The sequence below is a fragment of the Coregonus clupeaformis genome, chromosome 30 (genome assembly GCF_020615455.1).
Source record: "Coregonus clupeaformis isolate EN_2021a chromosome 30, ASM2061545v1, whole genome shotgun sequence".
NCBI classification, from domain to species: domain Eukaryota; kingdom Metazoa; phylum Chordata; class Actinopteri; order Salmoniformes; family Salmonidae; genus Coregonus; species Coregonus clupeaformis.
In genome coordinates this window covers 27,194,824-27,215,771 of record NC_059221.1, presented here as the reverse complement: position 1 = coordinate 27,215,771, position 20,948 = coordinate 27,194,824, and the positions used below count along the sequence as shown (strand labels likewise).

The 20,948-nt window shown below is 43.6% G+C and overlaps 1 protein-coding gene across 12 annotated transcripts in view; it reads left to right on the top strand.

The window, feature by feature from the left end:
- Positions 1 to 281: 281 nt before the first annotated feature.
- LOC121545557 (cold shock domain-containing protein E1) overlaps positions 282 to 20,948 on the top strand; it is a 35,455-nt gene continuing 14,788 nt past the window's right edge. For 10 of the 12 annotated variants that reach the window (XM_041856186.2, XM_041856185.2, XM_041856182.2 and 7 more), the window contains exons 1-2: positions 282 to 387; positions 18,491 to 19,159. In XM_041856186.2, the coding sequence (XP_041712120.1) occupies positions 19,025 to 19,159 (135 nt within the window). In that variant the 5' untranslated portion in view covers positions 282 to 387; positions 18,491 to 19,024. Of the gene's footprint in view, positions 388 to 18,490; positions 19,160 to 20,948 lie in introns of those variants that run through there. The other 2 variants (XM_041856187.1, XM_041856177.1) reach the window with 1 other exon arrangement.

Here is a 20,948-nt window from a genome sequence, read left to right as displayed (position 1 = left end):
ACGATGCTGGACCAATTGTGCGCCGCCCATGGGTCTCCCGGTTGCGGCCGGCTGCGACAGAGCCTGGACTCGAACCAGGATCTCTAGTGGGACAGCTAGCACTGCGATGCAGTGCCTTAGACCACTGCGCCACTCGTAAGCATTTCACGGTAAAGTATACACCTGTTGTATTCGGCGCATGTGACGAAAAAAAGTTTGATTTGATGTGATCCATTCAACTTGGGCTCTGGTGTCTGGCTCTTGAACAAACCCCTAAAACCATGATTTGCAACGTTTTCTCCTGTACCACTGTCATATGAAATCTCGCGGTAGGACTCCACTTAGATCACTACGTAATGTGCCGTGCTGCTTCTGGCGGCGCTGGTGACAGTGCTGAAAGCTGTTGGGGTGAGTTTTGTTTAATGAACAATTACGGTTGAAAACCCCTTAGTATGTGTATGGGAGATGATGTTTCGCGTACTCAAGTTATATCTGTAAAAATAATCTGGAACCAAGTTCTTACCCTTCAAAGCGAAGTTAGGCCTGGGCGGGGGCAGTGTTCTCCGGTGTTTTTGCTCGTCATAAATCATACCGACACGTTATCCAGCTGGGGAGCTATCTTATTTTAGCAACTGTTTCGACGTAATTAATAAGAAGCTACGGTCTGGCGTAAACTAATTTGCTAAAGTGGTAAACTAGCTGACCCGACGACTGTATTTGTTAGCTACCTAACTATCTGGACTGGCACGAGTTTACCAAGTGTTGGCTAGTTAGCCACAAGCTAGCGGATTTAGCCTCATCTGTCGCAGTTCCTTTGTTGTCCGGTGCCACACTAACGTTACTCAGTTACGGCGCCTGCCAGCACTGTTAACATTTTAGCACTGGTGAAGTAAATTGGTTGTTAAAATTGGCACAATTGCCATGTTCGTTTTGACAAGTTCCTGAATTAAGAAGAAACTATTAACGTTAATGTGTGATTTAGTTAAGTGATCGTAATAAGTAACATTAGCGAAGTAAAGATAACGTTAGACATTGTTGATGTATTTGACGACTTGCTAATCCCCCTGTTTTGGTTTTATAGCTAGTTAGGTAGTTACCAAACCACGACATGTTATTTATGCAAACGAATGTTGGCTTGTAGGCCACGTTACTGCATTGCAAAGCGTGGTCGCTTGATAGCAAATCAGATGGCTGTACATAGCTGGTAACTAATGAAATTATGTTTATGCCATTCACTTGTAAAACATAATGTTTCAACCAACAGGGGCAGTTGGTTATCTACGTTACTTCGGTACTATAATGAACGACTTAAGAGGGCTAACTATTTTGCAGTTATTCATGAACTTCGCAGTTCTAGCCAGCTAGCGGAAGGCCGATATAATACCTAACTGGCTAGCTACCACCAGCTTGAAGGCCGCAAGAGACTAGGCCCTATATACGTATGCATGTTGCCTACTTCAGCATGCATCACTGAAATTAATTAATACTTTGGTGAAACATAAAACAATAGCTAGGTAACGTTAGCAAGTAAACTAGTTAGGGGCTTCTGAACTCGACAATGTGTTCGACCACTTGTTTTGGAAAGCTGTGCTAAAGGGCCAATCACAGCCAGTGATTTTAGTGGGTGGTAACGGTTAGGCAAATGTTGTTTTTATCACTGCGTCATAATCAGCTGAAAAGCACACGCTCCCAAGTTCCTATTTTCTTCAAATCACATTCTATTTGTCACATGCGCCGAATACAACAGTGTAGACTTTTACCGTGTAATGCTTACTTCCCCAACAATGCAGAGTTAAAAAGTAAGAGAAAATAGCAACAAATAAAGGAAATAGTAACACAATAAAATAACAACGAGACTGTAGAAGGAGTACCGGTACCAATGTGCAGGGGTACGAGGTAATATGTATGTCAGGGTTTCTGTTAGAAGGTAACAGCCTGCTTTTGGACGTTTTTAAATAAAATTGGCCCTGGACAATTAGGAGGGCGAAATAATCATTTTTAGCCTATTCGTTGACAGAAATACTAATTGATGTAAATACATTTGACCTTATCGGTCTATGGGTTAATTTGCATAATTTAGTGGAATTCAATTGGTGCATGTGTATATTCATTATGTATCTTATTTATCACATGTGCTCAGCAGACAGAATCTTTGAGCAGAAAATCTGTCAGACAGTGTATCCGTGGTCCTCTGTAGCTCAATTGTGGTCCTCTGTAGCTCAATTGGTAGAGCATGGCGCTTGTAAAGCCAGGGTAGTGGGTTCGATCCCCGCGATCACCCATACGTAAAAATGTATGCGCACATGACTGTAAGTCGCTTTGGATAAAAGCGTCTGCTAAATGGCTATAATATTATGTTAAAAATAGTTCAATTGGCCAAGATTAAAAAGGGCTTTTTATTTAAACTGTTAATTGAAGCACACTTTCCATTCGGCATTCAAATGCATAGGCAACGGAAGGCAGGCTTCATCAGCGTGTCACACACCACTTTGCTATGAGCTGGGGGCAGTATGCCTTTTGAAAACGTAAACTACTTAATTTTTTACAACCTGAATGTTTTACTAAATATTATAAGGCATGTTTTACCTTGCCTCAAAGTAGCTTAGGCAAAATCCGACCTTATGCGCTAGTGGAGTTTCAATTGGTGACATCACTCGCTCTGAGACCTTGAAGTAGTTGTTTCCTTGCTCGGCAAGGGCCGCAACTTTTGTGGTGCAATAGGTAACGATTTTTACATTTTAGTCATTTAGCAGACGCTCTTATCCAGAGAGACTTACAGTTAGCGAGGATACTTCGAGGGTGACTGTTGTTGATGTGTGCAGAGGGTCTCTGGTTCAAGCCCAGGTTGGGGCGAGGACAGGTACGGAAGCAATACTTTTACAAGTGGAGGCAATTATTTTATAAAGACTTCCATATGCCATTGAAACCAGTAGCTTATTTCTCTTATTTGCTATTGGTTTTCAACTTTCTTTCATTGTCCGGTAGCCAAATGCACATTTGCACGTAGCCTACTGTCTTGTGCATTGCTGTGTTAATAATGTTAAGAAATACATTTATCAACATTTTAAGCTAAACGTTGTGATCTGTTGCATCAGACTCATTGCTTAAAAAATATACACTGCTCAATAAAATAAAGGGAACACTAAAATAACACATCCTAGATCTGAATGAATGAAATAATCTACTTTTTTCTTTACATAGTTGAATGTGCTGACAACAATCACACAAAAATTATCAATGGAAATCAAATTTATCAACCCATGGAGGTCTGTATTTGGAGTCACCCTCAAAATTAAAGTGGACAACCACACTACAGGCTGATCCAACTTTGATGTAATGTCCTTAAAACAAGTCAAAATGAGGCTCAGTAGTGTGTGTGGCCTCCACGTTCCTGTATCAATCAATCAATTTTATTTTATATAGCCCTTCTTACATCAGCTAATATCTCGAAGTGCTGTACAGAAACCCAGCCTAAAACCCCAAACAGCTAGTAATGCAGGTGTAGAAGCACGGTGGCTAGGAAAAACTCCCTAGAAAGGCGAAAGCCTAGGAAGAAACCTAGAGAGGAACCAGGCTATGAGGGGTGGCCAGTCCTCTTCTGGCTGTGCCGGGTGGAGATTATAACAGAACCATGCCAAGATGTTCAAAAATGTTCATAAGTGACAAGCATGGTCAAATAATAATCAGGAATAAATCTCAGTTGGCTTTTCATAGCCGATCATTAAGAGTTGAAAACAGCAGGTCTGGGACAGGTAGGGGTTCCATAACCGCAGGCAGAACAGTTGAAACTGGAATAGCAGCAAGGCCAGGCGGACTGGGGACAGCAAGGAGTCACCACGGCCGGTAGTCCCGACGTATGGTCCTAGGGCTCAGGTCTCTCAGTTGGCTTTTCATAGCCGATCATTAAAGAGTTGAAAACAGCAGGTCTGGGACAGGTAGGGGTTTCGTGGCCGCAGGCAGAACAGTTGAAACTGGAATAGCAGCAAGGCCAGGCGGACTGGGGACAGCAAGGTGTCATCATGCCCGGTAGTCCTGACGTATGGTCCTAGGGCTCAGGTTCTCAGAGAGAAAGAGAGAACGAGAGAATTAGAGAGAGCATACTTAAATTCACACAGGACACTGGATAAGACAGGAGAAGTACTCCAGGTATAACCAACTAACCCCAGCCCCCGACACATAAACTACTGCAGCATAAATACTGGAGGCTGAGACAGGAGCGGTCCGGAGACACTGTGGCCCCATCCGAAGAAACCCCGGACAGGGCCAAACAGGAAGGATATAACCCCACCCACTCCGCCAAAGCACAGCCCCCGCACCACTAGAGGGATATCCCCAACCACCAACTTACAATCCTGAGACAAGGCCGAGTATAGCCCACAGAGGTCTCCACCACAGCACAAACCAAGGGGGGCGCCAACCCAGACAGGAAGATCACGTCAGTAACTCAACCCACTCAAGTGACGCACCCCTCCCAGGGACGGCATGAAAGAGCACCAGCAAGCCAGTGACTCAGCCCCTGCAACAGGGTTAGAGGCAGAGAACCCCAGTGGAGAGGGGAACCGGCCCGGCAGAGACAGCAAGGGCTGTTCGTTGCTCCAGCCTTTCCGTTCACCTTCACACTCCTGGGCCAGACTACACTCAATCATATGACCTACTGAAGAGATAAGTCTTCAGTAAAGACTTAAAGGTTGAGACCGAGTCTGCGTCTCTCACATGGGTAGGCAGACTGTTCCATAAAAATGGAGATCTATAGGAGAAAGCCCTGCCTCCCGCTGTTTGCTTAGAAATTCTAGGGACAATTAGGAGGCCTGCGTCTTGTGACCGTAGCGTACGTATTGGTATGTACGGCAGGACCAACTCGGAAAGATAGGTAGGAGCAAGCCCATGTAACGCTTTATAGGTTAACAGTAAAACCTTGAAATCAGCCCTTGCCTTAACAGGAAGCCAGTGTAGGGAAGCTAGCACTGGAGTAATATGATCAAATTTCTTGGTTCTAGTCAGGATTCTAGCAGCCGTATTTAGCACTAACTGAAGTTTATTTAGTGCTTTATCCGGGTAGCCGGAAAATAGAGCATTGCAGTAGTCTAACCTAGAAGTAACAAATGCATGGATTAATTTTTCTGCATCATTTTTGGACAGAAAATTTCTGATTTTTGCAATGTTACGTAGATGGAAAAAAGCTGTCCTTGAAACAGTCTTGATATGTTCGTCAAAAGAGAGATCAGGGTCAAGAGTAACACCGAGGTCCTTCACAGTTTTATTTGAGACGACTTTACAACCATCTAGATGAATTGTCAGATTTAACAGAAGATCTCTTTGTTTCTTGGGACCTAGAACAAGCATCTCTGTTTTGTCCGAGTTTAAAAGTAAAAAGTTTTCAGCCATCCACTTCCTTATGTCTGAAACACAGGCTTCTAGCGAGGGCAATTTTGGGGCTTCACCATGTTTCATTGAAATGTACAGCTGTGTGTCATCCGCATAGCAGTGAAAGTTAACATTATGTTTTCGAATAACATCCCCAAGAGGTAAAATATATAGTGAAAACAATAGTGGTCCTAAAACGGAACCTTGAGGAACACCGAAATGTACAGTTGATTTGTCGGAGGACAGACCATTCACAGAGACAAACTGATATCTTTCCGACAGGTAGGATCTAAACCAGGCCAGAACTTGTCCGTGTAGACCAATTTGGGTTTCCAGTCTCTCCAAAAGAATGTGGTGATCGATGGTGTCAAAGGCAGCACTAAGGTCTAGTAGCACGAGGACAGATGCAGAGCCTCGGTCTGACGCCATTAAAAGGTCATTTACCACCTTCACAAGTGCAGTCTCAGTGCTATGATGGGGTCTAAAACCAGACTGAAGCATTTCGTATACATTGTTTGTCTTCAGAAAGGCAGTGAGTTGCTGCGCAACAGCTTTTTCTAAAATTTTTGAGAGGAATGGAAGATTCGATATAGGCCGATAGTTTTTTATATTTTCCGGGTCAAGGTTTGGCTTTTTCAAGAGAGGCTTTATCACTGCCACTTTTAGTGAGTTTGGTACACATCCGGTGGATAGAGAGCTGTTTATTATGTTCAACATAGGAGGGCCAAGCACAGGAAGCAGCTCCTTCAGCAGTTTAGTAGGAATAGGATCCAGTATGCAGCTTGAAGGTTTAGAGGCCATGATTATTTTCATCATTGTGTCAAGAGATATAGTACTAAAACACTTAAGTGTCTCTCCCGATCCCAGGCCCTCGCAGAGATCGTGCAGATCCAGGACAGCTAAGCCCTGGAGGAATACGCAGATTCAAAGAGGAGTCCGTAATTTGCTTTCTAATGGTCATGATCTTTTCCTCAAAGAAGTTCATGAATTTATCACTGCTGAAGTGAAAGCCATCCTCTCTTGGGGAATGCTGCTTTTTAGTTAGCTTTGCAACAGTATCAAAAAGAAATTTTGGATTGTTCTTATTTTCCTCAATTAAGTTGGAAAAGTAGGATGATCGAGCAGCAGTGAGGGCTCTTCGGTACTGCACGGTACTGTCTTTCCAAGCTAGTCGGAAGACTTCCAGTTTGGTGTGGCGCCATTTCCGTTCCAATTTCCTGGAAGCTTGCTTCAAAGCTCGGGTATTTTCTGTATACCAGGGAGCTAGTTTCTTATGACAAATGTTTTTCGTTTTTAGGGGTGCAACTGCATCTAGGGTATTGCGCAAGGTTAAATTGAGTTCCTCAGTTAAGTGGTTAACTGATTTTTGTCCTCTGACGTCCTTGGGTAGGCAGAAGGAGTCTGGAAGGGCATCAATGAATTTTTGTGTTGTTTGAGAATTTATAGCACGACTTTTGATGCTCCTTGGTTGGGGTCTGAGCAGATTATTTGTTGCGATTGCAAATGTAATAAAATGGTGGTCCGATAGTCCAGGATTTTGTGGAAAAACATTAAGATCTACAACATTTATTCCATGGGACAAAACTAGGTCCAGAGTATGACTGTGGCAGTGAGTAGGTCCAGAGACATGTTGGACAAAACCCACTGAGTCGATAATGGCTCCGAAAGACTTTTGGAGTGGGTCTGTGGACTTCTCCATGTGAATATTAAAATCACCAAAAATTAGAATATGATCTGCTATGACTACAAGGTCTGATAGGAATTCAGGAAACTCAGAGAGGAACGCTGTATATGGCCCAGGAGGCCTGTAAACAGTAGCTATAAAAAGTGATTGAGTAGGCTGCATAGATTTCATGACTAGAAGCTCAAAAGATGAAAACGCCATTTTTTTTTTGTAAATTGAAATTTGCTATCGTAAATGTTAGCAACACCTCCGCCTTTGCGGGATGCACGGGGAATATGGTCACTAGTGTAACCAGGAGGTGAGGCCTCATTTAACACAGCAAATTCATCAGGCTTAAGCCATGTTTCAGTCAGGCCAATCACATCGAGATTATGATCAGTGATTAGTTCATTGACTATGACTGCCTTTGAAGTGAGGGATCTAACATTAAGTAACCCTATTTTGAGATGTGAGGTATCACGATCTCTTTCAATAATGGCAGGAATGGAGGAGGTCTTTATCCTAATAAGATTGCTAGGGGTGAACACCGCCATGTTTAGTTTTGCCCAACCTAGGTCGAGGCACAGACACAGTCTCAATGGGTATGGCTGAGCTGACTACACTGACTGTGCTATTGGCAGACTCCACTAAGCTGGCAGGTTGGCTAACAGCCTGCTGCCTGGCCTGCACCCTATTTCACTGTGGGGCTAGAGGAGTTAGAGCCCTATCTATGTTGGTAGATAAGAGGAGAGCACCCCTCCAGCTAGGATGGAGTCCGTCACTCCTCAGCAGGTCAGGCTTGGTCCTGTTTGTGGGTGAGTCCCAGAAAGAGGGCCAATTATCCACAAATGTTATCTTTTGGGAGGGGCAGAAAACAGTTTTCAACCAGCGATTAAGTGCTGAGACTCTGCTGTAGAGCTCGTCACTTCCCCTAACTGGGAGGGGGCCCAGAGACAATTACTCGATGCCGACACATCTTTCTAGCTGATTTACAAGCTGAAGCTATGTTGCACTTGGTGACCTCTGACTGTTTCATCCTAACATCGTTGGTGCCGACGTGGATAACAATATCTCTATACTCTCTACACTCGCCAGTTTTAGCTTTAGCCAGCACCATCTTTAGATTAGCCTTAACGTCGGTAGCCCTGCCCCCTGGTAAACAGTGTATGATCGCTGGGTGATTCGTTTTAAGTCTAATACTGCGGGTAATGGAGTCGCCAATGACTAGGGTTTTCAATTTGTCAGAGCTAATGGTGGGAGCCTTCGGCGTCTCAGACCCCGTAACGGGAGGAGTAGAGACTAGAGAAGACTCAGACTCAGACTCCGACTCGCTACATAATGGGGAAAACCGGTTGAAGGTTTCTGTCGGCTGAATGAGCGACACCGGTTGAGTATTCCAACAGTATTTCCCTCCAGAAGCCATGAGAAAGTTGTCCGGCTGCGGGGGACTGTGCGGGGGATTTATACTAACGTTACTGTCTGTACTTACTGGTGGCACAGACGCTGTTTCTTCCTTTCCTACACTGAGATTACCCTTGCCTAACGATTGCGTCTGAAGCTGGGCTTGTAGCACAGCTATTTTCGCCGTAAGGCGATCGTTCTCCTGTATATTATGAGTACAGCGACTGCAATTAGAAGACATCATGTTAATGTTACTACTTAGCTTCGGCTGTTGAAGATGTTGATGAACCATGTCCAGATAAAGCGTCCGGAGTGAAAAAGTTGAATAAGGGAAAAAAGTTGCGATGGAAAAAAGGAAAATAACGTAAAGTTGGCAGCTAAAACGCACAGGAAAATGACTCTTCTGTCTCGGGATAAACGTCCGGGGTGAAAAAGTTTAACGAAAAAAGATGAGTGAGGACAAAACTAAAAAGTTGGTAAATTTGTTGAACACAAAGATTGATTAAACGTTTATTAAAAGTAAAACGTGAATAGTTTGGCAGGTAGCCAAGTAGCAACAAACAGCACAGCAGTACGGAGACAATGCGGAAGCGAGACGGAAGTCACGTCAAATCTCGTCAAATCTCGTAGCGAAAGTATCAGTATGACCTCCCTACAACGCCTGGGCATGCTCCTGATGAGGTGGCGGATGGTCTCCTGAGGGATCTCCTCCCAGACCTGGACTAAAGCATCCGCCAACTCCTGGACAGTCTGTGGTGCAACATGGCGTTGGTGGATGGTGCGAGACATGATGTCCCAGATGTGCTCAATTGGATTCAGGTCTGGGGAACGGGCGGGCCAGTCCATAGCATCGATTCCTTCCTCTTGCAGGAACTGCTGACACACTCCAGCCACATGAGGTCTAGCATTGTCTTGCATTAGGAGGAACCTGGTCTGAGGATCTCATCTCGGTACCTAATGGCAGTCAGACTACCTCTGGCGAGCACATGGAGGGCTGTGTGGCCCCCCAAGGAAATGCCACCCCACACTATGACTGACCCACCGCCAAACCGGTCATGCTGGAGGATGTTGCAGGCAGCAGAACGTTCTCCACGGCGTCTCCAGACTCTGTCACGTGCTCAGTGTGAACCTGCTTTAATCTGTGAAGAGCACAGGGCGCCAGTGGCGAATTTGCCGATCTTGGTGTTCTCTGGCAAATGCCAAACGTCCTGCACGGTGTTTGGCTGTAAGCACAACCCCCACCTGTGGATGTCGGGCCCTCATACCACCCTCATGGAGTCTGTTTCTGACCGTTTGAGCAGACACATGCACATTTGTGGCCTGCTGGAGGTCATTTTGCAGGGCTCTGGCAGTGCTCCTCCTGCTCCTCCTTGCACAAAGGCGGAGGTAGCAGTCCTGCTGCTGGGTTGTTGCCCTCCTACGGCGTCCTCCACGTCTCCTGATGTACTGGCCTGTCTCCTGGTAGCGCCTCCACGCTCTGGACACTACTACAGACACAGCAAACCTTCTTGCCACAGCTCGCATTGATGTGCCATCCTGGATGAGCTGCACTACCTGAGCCACTTGTGTGGGTTGTAGACTCTGTCTCATGCTACCACTAGAGTGAAAGCACCGCCAGCATTCAAAAGTGACCAAAACATCAGCCAGGAAGCACAGGAACTGAGAAGTGGTCTGTGGTCACCACCTGCAAAACCAGTCCTTTATTGGGGGGTGTCTTGCTAATTGCCTATAATTTCCACCTGTTGTCTATTGCATTTGCACAACAGCATGTGACATTTATTGTCAATCAGTGTTGCTTCCTAAGTGGACAGTTTGATTTCACAGAAGTGTGATTGACTTGGAGTTACATTGTGTTGTTTTAAGTGTTCCCTTTTATTTTTTTGAGCAGTGTATATATGTAGCCTAGGCCTACTGGTTGTATGAATTTGGGATCTATCGTCCCACAACTGTCCCAGTGTCTGTTTGGGCTATTTCTTGACAAGCTGACTAATAGAATAGGTAAACGTTCTACTATGGGGGATAGTAGATTGACATAGACGGCATGTCCATAAGGCTAGGGGAAGCTTTCCCGAACTAAATTAATTTGCCTGCTCCTGTCCAATATAGAAATAAGTAAAATCATTCAAAGTAGGCTACTAAAGCATGATTTGGCCACAGAGGATCATTAGCTTCCCCTAGCCTTCAAAAGTTTTAAATTGCATTGCCTACAGTCGGAAGGAAATAGATGATTGTTGAGTTGCGACTGTCAGTGAAAGGAGGCCAAGCCAGGCATATCGCAATATTTTGAAATTAAATCGCGGGAAGACATAGTTTGGAAAGCAAATAGCTATTGCTGTAAAGAGAAGACAGTGAAAAGACTCTAATCTGTCTTAGTTATCAAAATTCTCAACTTAATTGAGCAAACAGTAGGCCTATCTTATTGGCATCATCGGAGCGCATCGGCATATCCCCGGTGAGTGCGCACTGCGCATATTCACTATATCATTGTTGGGTCAGTGCCACTTAAAAGTTAGTTTTTGGACAATTTCCTCCTCCAGTTTAGATGGACGTCATATTCTATTTGTCTCCACTTCTCGTAGGCCTATTATATGGACAACATCGTTTTTATTGATCTGTTTCTCAGTGTCAGCAGGGTAGGCTACCCTGTAAATTGTCGTATAAAAAAATATTCTGCTAATATCTGCAGTCATATAAACTATAGTAGAATTGCATGAAATGTGTTTATGAAAGGCAATTTTTCCTGTGTAAAGAAAGAACATGTATCTGATATAGCCTAGGCCTCTACTCTATACACGCTAAGCCATGTATGGAAGTATTTTTTGCAAACAGTGATTGAGTTACATTATTAGCCTAAATTATGACTATCCAATCTACTAATCACATTACTAATAGTAGGCTCTTACATAAGTCTGCAAATGTGATGATGCTTGGAATGCTTTATCATAAAGGTGTTATTTATGGTGAAAATGAGCTTCCCCAAACTAGAAACTCACGCACCGCCAATGCATAGGCTAAATATTTTGCTGTTCGTTACTCGTTTTGTTGGCTGAGGAAAAGTAAATGTGGACAGTTATTCTAACATCTTCAAAGTGCGTGCTAAGGACACACGTCATTGCATCCTCAACTTGCGTGTCCTGTTAAGATTAATTACCATAAGCTAAATGTGATTTCTGTCATTCTGAGCACAGTGGGTGGATGCCCTAATCAGGTTACGCACCCAATGCATATGGGTCTGGTAAATTTAAAATGCTGCCAGTCAAATATCCGACGCCACATTTTCATAACGTAAACCCTGATACACATGTAGGTAGGGGTAAAAGTAACTAGTAGGGATGCACATTTCAGTCAATTTTGCTGCCGACTAACTGGCCCTCGTTAACCAGTCAACAAACGGTAAAAACATTTCCAAACAGTAAAATGACGTGACCAACAGAAAATACTATCAGAGATCTATGATATTTGGACATTGATCAAGTTATTATTATTATTTTAGCTGTCTACCACAGCATATTGGAGTGTAAATTAAATAATGAATATGAGCTGAAAGTGCAGACTTTCAGCTTTAATTTGAGGGTATTTACATCCAAATCGGGTGAACGGTGTAGGAATTACAGCACTTTTCATATGTGGTCCCCCCCCCCTTTTTAAGGGACCAAAAGTAATTGGACAATTGGCTGCTCAGCTGTTCCATGGCCAGGTGTGTGTTATTCCCACATTAGTTCATTTACAAGTAAGCAGATAAAAGGTCTAGAGTTGATCAACATTTACATTTTAGTAATTTAGCAGACACTCTTATCCAAAGCGACTTACAGTTAGTGAGTGCATACATTATTTTTTTTATTTTTCATACTGGCCCCCCATGGGAATCGAACCCACAACCCTGGCGTTGCAAACGCCATGCTCTACCAACTGAGCTACATCCCTGCCGGCCATTCCCTCCCCTACCCTGGACGACGCTGGGCAAATTGTGCGCCGCCCCATGGGTCTCCCGGTCGCGGCCGGCTACGACAGAGCCTGGATTCGAACCAGGATCTCTAGTGGCACTGCGATGCAGTGCCTTAGACCACTGCGCCACTCGGGAGACACAAGTGTGGCGTTTGGAATATGTTGCTGTTAACCCTCAATATGAAGTCCAAAGAGCTGTCACTGCCAGTGAAGCAAGCCATCATTAGGCTGAAAAATCAAAACAAACCCATCAGAGATAGCAACAACATTAGGTGTGGCCAAATGAACTATTTGGTACATTCTTAAAAAGAAAGAACGCACTGGTGAGCTCAGGAACACCAAAAGGCCCGGAAAACAATTGTGGTGGATGACAGAAGAATTCTTTCCCTGGTGAAGAAAATACCCTTCACAACAGTTGGCCAGATCAAGAACACCCTCCAGGAAGTAGGTGTATCTGTGTCAGTCAACAATCAAGAGAAGACTTCACCAGAGTAAATACAGAGGGTTTATCACAAGATGTAAACCATTGGTAAGCCTCAGAAATAGGAAGACCAGATTAGAGTTTTCCAAAAAACATCTAAAACAGCCTGTACCGTTCTGGAACAACATCCTATGGACAGATGAGACAAAGATCAACTTGTACCAGAATGATGGGAAGAGAAGCGTATGGAGAAGGGAAGGAACTGCTCATGATCAGAAGTATACCACCTCATCTGTGAAGCATGGTGGAGGTAGTTTTATGGCGTGGGCATGTATGGCTGCCAATGGAACGGGTTCCCTTGTATTTATTGATGATGTAACTGCTGACAAAAGCAGCACGATTAATTCTGTAATGTTTAGGGCTATATTATCTGCTCAGATTCAGCCAAAGGCTTCAAAACTCATTGGACGGCGCTTCACAGTGCAGATGGACAATGGACCCGAAGCATACTGCGAAAGCAACCCAATACTTTAAGGCAAAGAAGTGGAATGTTCTGCAATGGCCAAGTCAATCACCTGACCTGAATCCAATTGAGCCTGCATTTCACTTGCTGAAGGCAAAACGCTCCAAGAACAAGCAGGAACTAAAGACCGCTGCAGTAAAGACCTGGCAGAGCATCACCAGGGAAGAAACCCAGCATCTGGTGATTTCTATGAGTTCCAGACTTCAGTCAGTCATTGACTGCAAAGGATTTGCAACCAAGTATTAACTCACAATTTAATTTATGATTGTTAGTTTGTCCAATTTTACTTTTGAGCCTCTAAAATTGGGGGGCTATGTATAAAAATGGTTGTAATTCCTACACGGTTCATACAATCATTTTGACAAAACCCTTAAATTAATGATGAAAGTCTACACTTAAAGCACATCTTGATTGTTTCCTTTCAAGTCCATTGTGGTGGCATACAGAGCCAAAATTATGCAAATTGTGTCACTGTCCAAATACTTATGGACCTGACTGTATACAGTGGGGAGAACAAGTATTTGATACACTACCGATTTTGCAGGTTTTCCTACTTACAAAGCATGTAGAGGTCTGTAATTTTTATCATAGGTACACTTCAACTGTGAGAGACAGAATCTAAAACAAAAATCCAGAAAATCACATTGTATGATTTTTAAGTAATTAATTTGCATTTTATTGCATGACATAAGTATTTGATACATCAGAAAAGCAGAACTTAATATTTGGTACAGAAACCTTTGTTTGCAATTACAGAGATCATACGTTTCCTGTAGGTCTTGACCAGGTTTGCACACACTGCAGCAGGGATTTTGGCCCACTCCTCCATACAGACCTTCTCCAGATCCTTCAGGTTTCGGGGCTGTCGCTGGGCAATACGGACTTTCAGCTCCCTCCAAAGATTTTCTATTGGGTTCTGGTCTGGAGACTGGCTAGGCCACTCCAGGACCTTGAGATGCTTCTTACGGAGCCACTCCTTAGTTTCCCTGGCTGTGTGTTTCGGGTCGTTGTCATGCTGGAAGACCCAGCCACGACCCATCTTCAATGCTCTTACTGAGGGAAGGAGGTTGTTGGCCAAGATCTCGTGATACATGGCCCCATCCATCCTCCCCTCAATACGGTGCAGTCGTCCTGTCCTCTTTGCAGAAAAGCATCCCCAAAGAATGATGTTTCCACCTCCATGCTTCACGGTTGGGATGGTGTTCTTGGGGTTGTACTCATCCTTCTTCTTCCTCCAAACACGGCGAGTGGAGTTTAGACCAAAAGCTCTATTTTTGTCTCATCAGACCACATGACCTTTTCCCCATTCCTCCTCTGGATCATCCAGATGGTCATTGGCAAACTTCAGACGGGCCTGGACATGCGCTGGCTTGAGCAGGGGGACCTTGCGTGCGCTGCAGGATTTTAATCCATGACGGCGTAGTGTGTTACTAATGGTTTTCTTTGAGACTGTGGTCCCAGCTCTCTTCAGGTCATTGACCAGGTCCTGCCGTGTAGTTCTGGGCTGATCCCTCACCTTCCTCATGATCATTGATGCCCCACGAGGTGAGATCTTGCATGGAGCCCCAGACCGAGGGTGATTGACCGTCATCTTGAACTTCTTCCATTTTCTAATAATTGCGCCAACAGTTGTTGCCTTCTCACCAAGCTGCTTGCCTATTGTCCTGTAGCCCATCCCAGCCTTGTGCAGGTCTACAATTTTATCCCTGATGTCCTTACACAGCTCTCTGGTCTTGGCCATTGTGGAGAGGTTGGAGTCTGTTTGATTGAGTGTGTGGACAGGTGTCTTTTATACAGGTAACGAGTTCAAACAGGTGCAGTTAATACAGGTAATGAGTGGAGAACAGGAGGGCTTCTTAAAGAAAAACTAACAGGTCTGTGAGAGCTGGAATTCTTACTGGTTGGTAGGTGATCAAATAATTATGTCATGCAATAAAATGCAAATTAATTACTTAAAAATCATATAATGTGACCTCTACATGCTTTGTAAGTAGGAAAACCTGCAAAATCGGTAGTGTATCAAATACTTGTTCTCCCCACTGTATGTATAACGAGATGCTTATGTTTCCGCCCTAACAATAGGAGTCGGCCCAAGGCAGGTGACAAGCTTAGGCCCAAAATAAGCCCATAGAAACGCATTGGACCTATTTTGGACAGATTTTGGCGAAACCTCTTGCTTTGCTTCCTCTTATTCTATGCATGCATACAAGGACTGGACATTTGTCATTAAGAGCTTAATGGAAACATGCAACAATAGCAAGCCTATCGTCTTACAGCCAAAAGGCTATAGACTATTATTGATCATGCAACTCCTGTAAGGAAGCAGCTAATAAAACGTAATTTTCAAACATTTACCAAAATACAATTAGCTGAAACCACAGTTCTAAACAGCGCACCTATTGCGAGAAATTCCATATGTGACAGAGATGATAATCTCCATTAGAAACTTAAAGATAGGGGATCTAATAGCAAATACTATGATGGGTTGCTAATATGATTAGGATTGTGCCTTTGGCGTCAGGACAACGAAATAAAGTTGATATGAAAACCAATAAAACAGGAGAGAAATGCTGGTTAATGGCATGAGGAAGTCATCATAAAATTCTCCATATTTCTATGGATGGATTTTCGCAAGGCTACATTGAAGCAAGGTAAGACATGCCTCATTATTTGAAGTAAAGTAAAACGTTCAGGTTTCAAACAATTAGACTGCCTCAAGCTCAAATTGAAAAGTGGTGGATGATGTGCTGATAGTCAACAGTAGGCATACTATAGCCTATGCATCCAAATGGGAGGCGCGCTTTATGAGTTGAGATTGAGAAATAAAAATAGCTATTTGTTATTCGTGGCCAACAACGTTTTTAACACGCGATTGCATTTAGAATTATTTTTGGCGCAATGACGGCTTACAAAAGCTTGTTTCACTCCAGTAGCCTACAGGCTTTTTGAGGAGTTACACTTGCGCTGTCTAACAGGTGGTAGGCTATTCTGTTCCTCAAACTAGGCTCTGTATGCTGTGTGCGTGTGATAAATAAAATGCATGACGACTAACGAAAGTACACGCGCCAATTTTTATTCCAAAAAATTATGAAAATTAACCTAAAGACCGGTAAGCATGAGCGGTCAAATGTATTTTCGGGTGGCTAATCTGTGAACCGTTAACATCCCTAGTGACTAGGCAATCGGGATAGATAATAAACAGAGTAGCAGCAGCACCGTGTGAGAGTATGTGTGTGGCGTCAATATGTATGTGTGTTGGGGTAGAGTCCAGTGAGTGTGCATAGAGCCGGTGCAAGATAAGTGCAAATAAAAAGGGGATCAATGCAAATAGTCAGGGTAGCCATTTTATTAACTGTTCAGCAGTCTTGTGGCTTGGGGGTAGAAGCTGTTCAGGAGCATTTTGGTCCCAGACTTGGCTCTCCGGGACAGCTTCATTGGTTTCAGCAAGGGTTGTTGTCGGAGTGAACATGCGTTCCCCCACTCCTTTCAATCAATGTGACCATATTACCCCAAGGGTGGTGAAATTGCAGACCATTCTTCAGTTTAACATTACATCGGTGTAATGTCTCAACGCACCTTGCAAAATGGTAGTCGAGTTGTGCTAATCCCATCATGACAGCCTAACCACACAATGAGTAACCAAACGGTCACTAAAGAGTGTTATCAAGCCACATGTTACTGCAGATGTCAATTGGCATCCGAATGGCAAGGTGTTATAATTAAGCAATAAGGCCAGAGATGGTGTGGTATGTGGCCAATATACCACGGCTAAGGGCTGTTCTTAAGCACGATGCAACGCGTTGTGCCTGGATACAGCCTTTAGCCGTGGTATATTGGCCATATACCACAAATCCCTGAGGTGCCTTATTGCTATTACAAACTGGTTACCAATGTAATTAAAGCAGTAAAAAAAAAATTCATGATATACCACAGCTGTCAGCCAATCAGCATTCAGGGCTCGAACCACCCAGTTTATAATTGTTATTTTATGTAGATAACTAGTATACAGGGATCCTTTATGATAGACTAAAGGCACCTGCTTGCTTTATATTGGTATTTCTCAATGAAAAAATGTGCACGAAAACAAGTACTCTCGTTGAATGACTTTATTGAAGAATCCCTACTGTTGACCAATCACCGACGAAGGTGCGTAGACTTCAGCTTGCCTAGAGGAAAAAATGTTGTGCACGAATAGCCATTTTTTCCCCCATAGTTCAAAACGAACAAAAATGTCGTCATAATGTATGCACAAACTCTTCCGAAGAGTTTCGGCTGGGAAGCATGCGAACACCTTAAGCCATAGATTGCATAATTTCACTGAAACTTTGAGGTTCAAGTGAGTGCTGCTGTCCATAAACAACTCTAGCCTGAATGTCAAATAGGACCTATAAAGACCCATCCACTCCTTGGGATGAAATTTGACCCCTTTCACAACATTATTTTTGAACACTGGAAACCATGTGGGATGGCGCTCATTGCGACACAGCCAAGTCAGATTAGTTTTCACGTGGCCCTGTTCAGCCAATTGGTTTTCATACTGCTGCATTGAGGTCAATAATACCAGCAATGCCCAGCCAAGGGGGATGTCCCAAAAGCCAAACTTGGTGTGTTCCTGCTTCTTGTTACTGTGCATACAGTTAGGATCAGTGTCTGAGACTGTCATAATCCACATAGCTCATATGATTACACAGACCTCCCTGGTCAGAAACTGTTCCATAAATATCAATACGATCAAAGGTATGCACAGGGACGTGTTTATCCACAGGACTTGCATGTAGTCAGCTGGTGCTGTGTGCAGGGGCAGCTGAGGAAGGTCTATCTTTAGGCCTGTTAGCATGGGGGCAAATCATCTGGAGTTGCATTCACATGAAAAGGAAATGACCCAGGGCACTAGTCCACAGGCAGCTGTAACTGTTTCTCATGTGATGATAAAAACATTAAAGGTCCAATGCAGCTGTTTTTATCTATATATCAAATCATTTCTGAGTAACAAATACCGTGACTGTGTCCAATGTTTTTAAATGGTAAAAAAATGAAAATGGCTTTTTAGCAAAGCGCAATTTCTCAAGCAAAAATGTTGCATTTATCAGGCTTCACCCAATTTGCTAGTTGTTTATTCACATCAGTAGGCTGTATGTAGGCTACATTGATAATCTGATTTATTTTCTAATAGTGTATCTCTTTTTCTCAACAGTATGAAGTGAAACGGAACTGAATTTTTTTGTACTATCCGCAACTGCTTCTTCAAGTTCAGATCACAACGAAGAAACAAATTCAAGAGAAACATCCCAAAATGAACAAAGTCTCAACAACTCAATAAAAGGAAAGGATCACTTCAAAGGAAAATCTAGACGCAACCAAACGAAGAAACAACCAAAGACACAAGATACACAGCTGCCCAATCGAAACACGCTCAAGAGAAACAATCCTTTGGCAAAATTGCAAAACCGAGAAGATAACTGATCTGAGACCAGAAGTTTGTGCCTACTCAACAGCTTTGACAAAGCACACGTCCCAACGCTGCTCCCAGCCCTCCTCACCTCACCGCACCACCGACTCACCCCGGGGTGCTTAGAGGGCTGCTGTCTGCTAGTTTTTTCTTCTTCCATTCCTTTAACTGTATCCCCATCTCCTTCCTCTATCTCCTCTTGCTCTGTTCATTTTGTTGATTTCAAGCAGTGTTATTGCACCTGCGTTTGCCTTTCTCTTTTTTTTTTTTTTTTTCTTTATGCAACTCGTACGCAGAACTTGTGCCAGAAACCTGCAACAAATACGTGTGTGTGTGTTTTGTGAAGAGAAGATCTGCAACATCTGCACAGGCGTTAGTGTTCAAGACCACACCTTTTTAAGACGCCAAATCAAGGTAGGCACATCATTTTTCTTTTTTTACACATTCATAAATGTGTTGGGGCAGCTGAATTTCTATTGCCAAGCTTAGTAGGATTTTGAAAAACTGTCTTTCAGTTGTTTTTTATGATGCATGTTAGAATGTGTCCGAGGTCTAGAAAGGCATCCTCTACATGCCCAGACATCGTGTCCATCCAAAGAAATTTGCACAAACTGAAAAAAATCCTTTACCCTGTATGAGGCTTTTACTTATCTACACATATCAAGGACTGCTTTTGATAGGACTCAATTGATACACTATTAAAGCAGTTCACAAATGCATGTATCAAATAACAGTTGATATACAGTGAGGGGAAAAGTATTTGATCCCCTGCTGATTTTGTACATTTGCCCACTGACACAGAAATGATCAGTCTATAATTTTAATGGTAGGTTTATTTGAACAGTGAGAGACAGAATAACAACAACAAAATCCAGAAAAACGCATGTCAAAAATGTTATAAATTGATTTGCATTTTAATGAGGGAAATAAGTATTTGACCCCCCCTCTCAATCAGAAAGAATTCTGGCTCCCAGGTGTCTTTTATACAGGTAACGAGCTGAGATTAGGAGCACACTCTTAAAGGGAGTGCTCCTAATCTCAGTTTGTTACCTGTATAAAATACACCTGTCCACAGAAGCAATCAATCAATCAGATTCCAAACTCTCCACCATGGCCAATACCAAAGAGCTCTCCAAGGATGTCAGGGACAAGATTGTAGACCTACACAAGGCTGGAATGGGCTACAAGACCATCGCCAAGCAGCTTGGTGAGAAGGTGACAACAGTTGGTGCGATTATTCGCAAATGGAAGAAACACAAAAGAACTGTCAATCTCCCTCGGCCAAGGGCTCCATGCAAGATCTCACCTTGTGGAGTTGCAATGATCATGAGAACGGTGAGGAATCAGCCCAGAACTACACGGGAGGATCTTGTCAATGATCTCAAGGCAGCTGGGACCATAGTTACCAAGAAAACAATTGGTAACACACTACGCTGTGAAGGACTGAAATCCTGCAGCGTCCGCAAGGTCCCCCTGCTCAAGAAAGCACATATACAGGGCCGTCTGAAGTTTGCCAATGAACATCTGAATGATTCAGAGGAGAACTGAGTGAAAGTGTTGTGGTCAGATGAGACCAAAATGGAGCTCTTTGGCATCAACTCAACTCGCCGTGTTTGGAGGAGGAGGAATGCTGCCTATGACCCCAAGAACACCATCCCCACCGTCAAACATGGAGGTGGAAACATTATGCTTTGGGGGTGTTTTTCTGCTAAGGGGACAGGACAACTTCACCTCATCAAAGGGACGATGGACGGGGCCATGTACCGTCAAATCCTGGGTGAGAACCTCCTTCCCTCAGGCAGGGCATTGAAAATGGGTCGTGGATGGGTATTCCAGCATGACAATGACCCAAAACACACGGCCAAGGCAACAAAGGAGTGGCTCAAGAAGAAGCACGTTAAGGTCCTGGAGTGGCCTAGCCAGTCTCCAGACCTTAATCCCATAGAAAATCTGTGGAGGGAGCTGAAGGTTCGAGTTGCCAAACGTCAGCCTCGAAACCTTAATGACTTGGAGAAGATCTGCAAAGAGGAGTGGAACAAAATCCCTCCTGAGATGTGTGCAAACCTGGTGGCCAACTACAAGAAACGTTTGACCTCTGTGATTGCCAACAAGGGTTTTGCCACCAAGTACTAAGTCATGTTTTGCAGAGGGGTCAAATACTTATTTCCCTCATTAAAATGCAAATCAATTTAACATTTTTGAC